This window comes from Sinocyclocheilus grahami, unplaced genomic scaffold, assembly GCF_001515645.1.
Source record: "Sinocyclocheilus grahami isolate Dianchi unplaced genomic scaffold, SAMN03320097.WGS_v1.1 scaffold1270.1, whole genome shotgun sequence".
In the NCBI taxonomy this organism is placed as follows: Eukaryota; Metazoa; Chordata; class Actinopteri; order Cypriniformes; family Cyprinidae; genus Sinocyclocheilus; species Sinocyclocheilus grahami.
In genome coordinates this window covers 21,768-26,767 of record NW_015506449.1, presented here as the reverse complement: position 1 = coordinate 26,767, position 5,000 = coordinate 21,768, and the positions used below count along the sequence as shown (strand labels likewise).

Sequence of the window (5,000 nt, the reverse complement as noted above, 5' to 3'; positions counted from 1 at the left end):
ATAATCCTAACAGAAAACTTCCTGCATTTTTACATTTCTAAAAAACTCAAATATGGCTAAGTAGATACACACACACACACACACACACACACACACACAGAGTTTGAGCAGGTCTAATGTCACACACATCTGCTTCCATTGCCACTGCTGTATGGTATGATCTTCACGTCACATGGACACTTTCATACAACCTCAGATGAGTTACTTCAGCACACCGTTATCTGACACAAGCGATGACACCCCCTCACAAGGCAAAGCTAACCGTTTTGGCTTTAATTACGCTCACTCTCTTTCTCTCGGAATGGAGAGCAACGCCTCTTGGGAAGATATTTTCAAAACTCTAACACAAAGCACATTTCATCACAGCAGCAAAGAATGTGGGGAAAAAATCCACATTATAAACGCGAATCATCAAGCCTGTAATAATGTAACATTTTCAGTTCCAGTTTAAATTTCCAAAACGCACACATATATAGAATCACATTTGTTTTTCATTTGAGCAGAGGCCTGCGCACACAAACCCACAAGCCCAGTGTAGAATTTCATCTGGTTCCTGCAGCCGAGAGTTTAACTCTATCCCTCGAGGGAGAGTTTAGCGGGAGCAACGCAGATGCGTCGCAATGTACCAACTGAACGTGTGGATTAAGTTTCACTTTTAGAGATTCCTCCTCTTACTCGGCTCAGCCCCCTCTGAAAGGAAATTTCTATTCACTGAGACTTAGAGGGTCAGCTGAATTTAATGGTCACTTATTGCCTGTTCAGGCAATGCTGGTGGCACAAAGCAGGGTCTCAAGGACCACCCTGATCCGACATCGCCTGAGGTGTTCAAACCCCGGTTAATTCCCCTGCTTACTCGGCGGGGGACAGGTATCTGAGACCCACACACGGATCTCCACCGCTCATTTCCCTTTTAGCCTGCCTTTCCTTGGCCAGAAAACTATTACAATAAGAAAGAAACAAACAATTCCATCCCGTGGTTTTGTGTTATTCATATCTGCAATCATGCTGTCTGGGCGTCTGATTTGTTTAATTTGTCACTGCTGATAAGAGAGATTAGTTTGCTCGCAGCAGGAACACAAAGCAGCACATTTTACCCAGGGTTCCCCTCTCTCTGCCTGAGCAACTCGGAGCACAGCGAGCGCTCCACTCTGAGATTAAGGCCTGCGCTCTCTCCGAGCTGAAACAATACAGCTAGCCTGCCAAAAAACAAAGCCCACATTCTCAGGGAGAGAAGCAGGAACTTTGGTAATGCACGTACGGTTATCCAACACTCTTTTCCCCCTCTTTAGTTTGGATATTCTCGCTTAGGTTTTTCCACCACATTCACACAAATGACTTCAGCACATGTTTCAGAATATGTTCCCTTAGATTTCCTTTCACACAATATGCACGAGCCATCAAAATCACTGACACCCCCCCACCCCCCACCCCCCAAAAAAACAGCGATTACTCACCTCTGCATGTTGCGTTCTGGGCTGGCTGGAGTCGGCTTCAGTGGCGTACACGTCTATCAAGTAGAGGTCCGATCCTTGCTCCCTGTCCAGTTCTGCAGCTGTCTGGATCACCCCAGAGTAGCGGCCAATGGTGAAAAGCCGGCCTGCGGCCTTCCCACCACTCCGGACTGAAACAATAAAAAACTCCACCTTGGTGCCGGTGCCACGTGGAATGGAGGCATCCAGAGAGATGACGTTGGTTCCAGGCGGTTGGCCCTCCTTTAGAATGGTGATGTATTTGGGTTGGGAGAAGACCGGGCCATCCGAACCCTGAAGGATGATGGTCAACTCCGTCCTTGAGGTCTTGCGGTCCGTGCCGTGATCCGTAGCGGACACGGTCAGACTGTAGATGAGTTTTGAGGGAACGAGCTGAGAGGCGAGTCTGATATCTCCACTGTAGCGATCCATGATAAACGTATTCGAATCTCCCCTCACGAGTTCATACTCCACCTCCCCGTTGGCACCCTCGTCGGGGTCAAAAGCCACTACTGTAGTCAGAATAGAACCGATCACTATGTTAGATTCAGCCACTAGGGCGTTCTGGGAGATAAATAATGGCATGTTGTCATTTTGGTCCGTCACCCATATGGTAACGTTTTTCAGAGCAAAACGGCGGAACTCGACCGGCACGGCCTGGTCGGTTGCTTTGATGGTCAGCTCAAAAAGATTGGAGAACTCTCTGTCGATCTCCTTGTTCGTGAATATCACCCCATATGCGGTGTCGATACGGAAATGACCACCTCTAGGAGTCTGCATCACGATGGAGTACACCAGCTGGCCGTTGATATCAGCATCCGTGTCGTGAGCTGTTATAGTCATGACGGAGGTGGAGAGTGGGAGGTTTTCAGGGATGGACTTAAAAATGTCACCTGGTGTAAAAACAGGAGGGTTGTCATTAAAATCTCTCACGTGAATGATGACCGGAATGGAGGAAGACCTGGATGGCCTTCCGCTGTCTTTGGCTGTGACGTTGAGTTTGTACAAGGACTGCGTTTCATAATCCAGTTTTTTGACCAGGAAAATGCTGCCAGTGTTGGGACTGATGCTGAAAGTGCCGTGGTTGTTTGTGGCGGAGATGCTGTACGTGATGTCAGCGTTGGAACCAGAGTCAGAGTCTGTAGCGGTTACGGAGGCGACCAGCTCTCCAATCCGCATGTTCTCCAGCACATCCACTGTGAGAGTTGATTTGGGAAATGACGGAGAGTTATCGTTATCATCTAGGACACTGATGCTCAACACACATGTGGATGACAGAGGCACAATCCCAGAGTCCTCCGTTATAATTTTGAGGGAGTAAAAGGGTGTTGTCTCGTAGTCTAGTTTTCCCACTAGAGTAACTTGACCAGAAGTGCTGTCAATGCTGAACTGTTTATCCTCATTTCCCTCCACGATGTCGTAGCGAATAAGGCCGTTTTTATTTTCATCTACGTCTGAGGCAGAGACTCGGAGCAGCTGTGTCATGTTCTGGGCGGATTCTGAGATAGAGGCCTGGTAAATGTCTTTGGTGAATTTCGGTGTGTTGTCGTTGATGTCCTGTATGTACACTTGAACTTTGGCCAGGTCTTTGAGAGGCTTGGGAAGGCCCTGATCAGAGGATACGACTGTGAAACTGAACACCGAGGCACCTCTCTGTCTCATGAGAGATTCACGGTCGAGCTGTAGCGTGCTGGTCAACACACCCGTGATGGCGTTCAGCTCGAAATTTGGCTGTGGCGTTTCAAAGGAGTAACGTACCTCGCTGTTCGGCCCAAAGTCTTTATCCTCAGCAAAAACCAGCCCGACAAAAGAGCCTCGCTCCTGCTCTTCCTCGAAGTGGAACACATAATTTGTGCTGTTGAAAAGTGGACGGTTGTCATTGACATCGTCGAGAAGAATCGTCACATTAATGCTGGCGCTCAGTGATTCGACGGCTCTGTCTTTGGCCACCACTAATAAACTGTACCGATCTTGTACTTCTCTGTCCAATTCTGCCTTAATATACAACTGCCCATCAGGGAAAATCCCAAAAGCGTCATTTGTGTTACCGCTAATGATGTCATACACAATTTCCCCATTGAGTCCTGAGTCTTTATCGCTGGCCTCCACCTTAAAAAAGCGACTATTTACTGGCTCGGATTCCAGAATGGTGACTTCATAGGAGAGCTGGTCAAAAACTGGCGTGTTGTCGTTGACGTCGTACACGCTGATGGTGAGAATGAGGCTGGAGGTGCGCTGAGGGACACCTAGGTCAGAGGCCATGACCTCCACCTGGTAGGAGCTGGTGGTGACTTCTAGGGGGCCAGTGAGGGTGATCAATCCGTGTCTTTCGTGGATGTGAAACAAGCCTTTGGGGTTCTGTTTGAGGTTGTACACGACCATGCCATTGGTCCCCTCATCAGGATCCGAAGCTTTAGCCTGGAATATATGGTGACCGGTGGCCCAGTTTTCCACAGCACTGACATGCTCGACATTGTGAATGAAATGAGGTGCGTTATCATTCAAATCCTTCACTGTGATATTAACTAAAGCTTCCCCCGTAACTTCCCCACCCCTAGCAATCACCCTGAGCTGGTAAAACGCCTGCTCTTCTCTGTCTATCAGCCCCGAAGCTGTGATCTGCCCTGTGCTGCCTTTGATAGCAAACAGACCACGCTGGTCCCCCGATGTGATCAAATAAGTAATATTTGTGTTTAGATCTACTGTGGTGGCCAACACGGTGCCAATAATGGTGTCAACGGCCACGTTCTCAAACATAACAAAGCTGTAGTCTTTCTGACTGAACACGGGCGGGTTATCTTGCGTGTCTACAACAGTGACAGTGACTATAGCCTGTGTGTGCGAGCGCAATCCGCCTCCGTCTGTCGCAGTGACCTGCAGCTGATAAGAGGTTTTCTCCTCTCTGTCGAGTGGCACTAAAGTCGTGATTTTACCAGAGTTGCTATTGATGTGAAACTTGTAAGAGTCACCAGCAGTGATGGCATATTTTACAGTGCCGTTGCGGCTAAGGTCAGGGTCGGAAGCTGTTACACTAGTCACAAATGAGCCCGAGGGCTCGTTTTCTTTGATATTGGCAAAATACTGCACGGGGTAAAACACTGGGCTGTTATCATTAACATCTTTCAGTGTGATATTGACTTTGCAGATGGAGTAAAGGGGGGGCGTGCCTGCATCTGTGGCTTTGATGTGCAGCAGATAGAAGCCCTCTTCTTCTCTGTCTAACTCTGTGGCTGTCCTCAACCGGCCCGATATTGCATCCAACCTGAACTTATTCTGGACACTCACGGGGGTTTCAGGGTCAAATGAGAATCGGACCGTGCCATTGGCACCGAGATCCGAATCTGTCGCAGAGAGCACCACAAGCTCGGAGCCGGCCGGCGAATGCTCGACTAAGGAAATGTGATACGTGCTTTGAGTGAAAGTGGGGACCTGGTCGTTAACATCAGTGATATTCACTATCAATTTGGTGTAGGAGATTTTCGGCTGCAGGCCTTGGTCTTTGGCACTGATATTCAGCACTATTTGAGAAGC

The 5,000-nt window shown here is 48.5% G+C and overlaps 1 protein-coding gene across 1 annotated transcript in view; it reads right to left on the bottom strand.

Moving 5' to 3' along the window:
- Positions 1-5,000, bottom strand: part of fat4 (FAT atypical cadherin 4) — a 106,519-nt gene that overhangs the window by 96,090 nt on the left and 5,429 nt on the right. Inside the window, exon 2 of the mRNA XM_016254641.1 lies at positions 1,455-4,991. Coding sequence (XP_016110127.1) covers positions 1,455-4,991 — 3,537 coding nt within the window. The remainder of the gene's footprint in view (positions 1-1,454; positions 4,992-5,000) is intronic.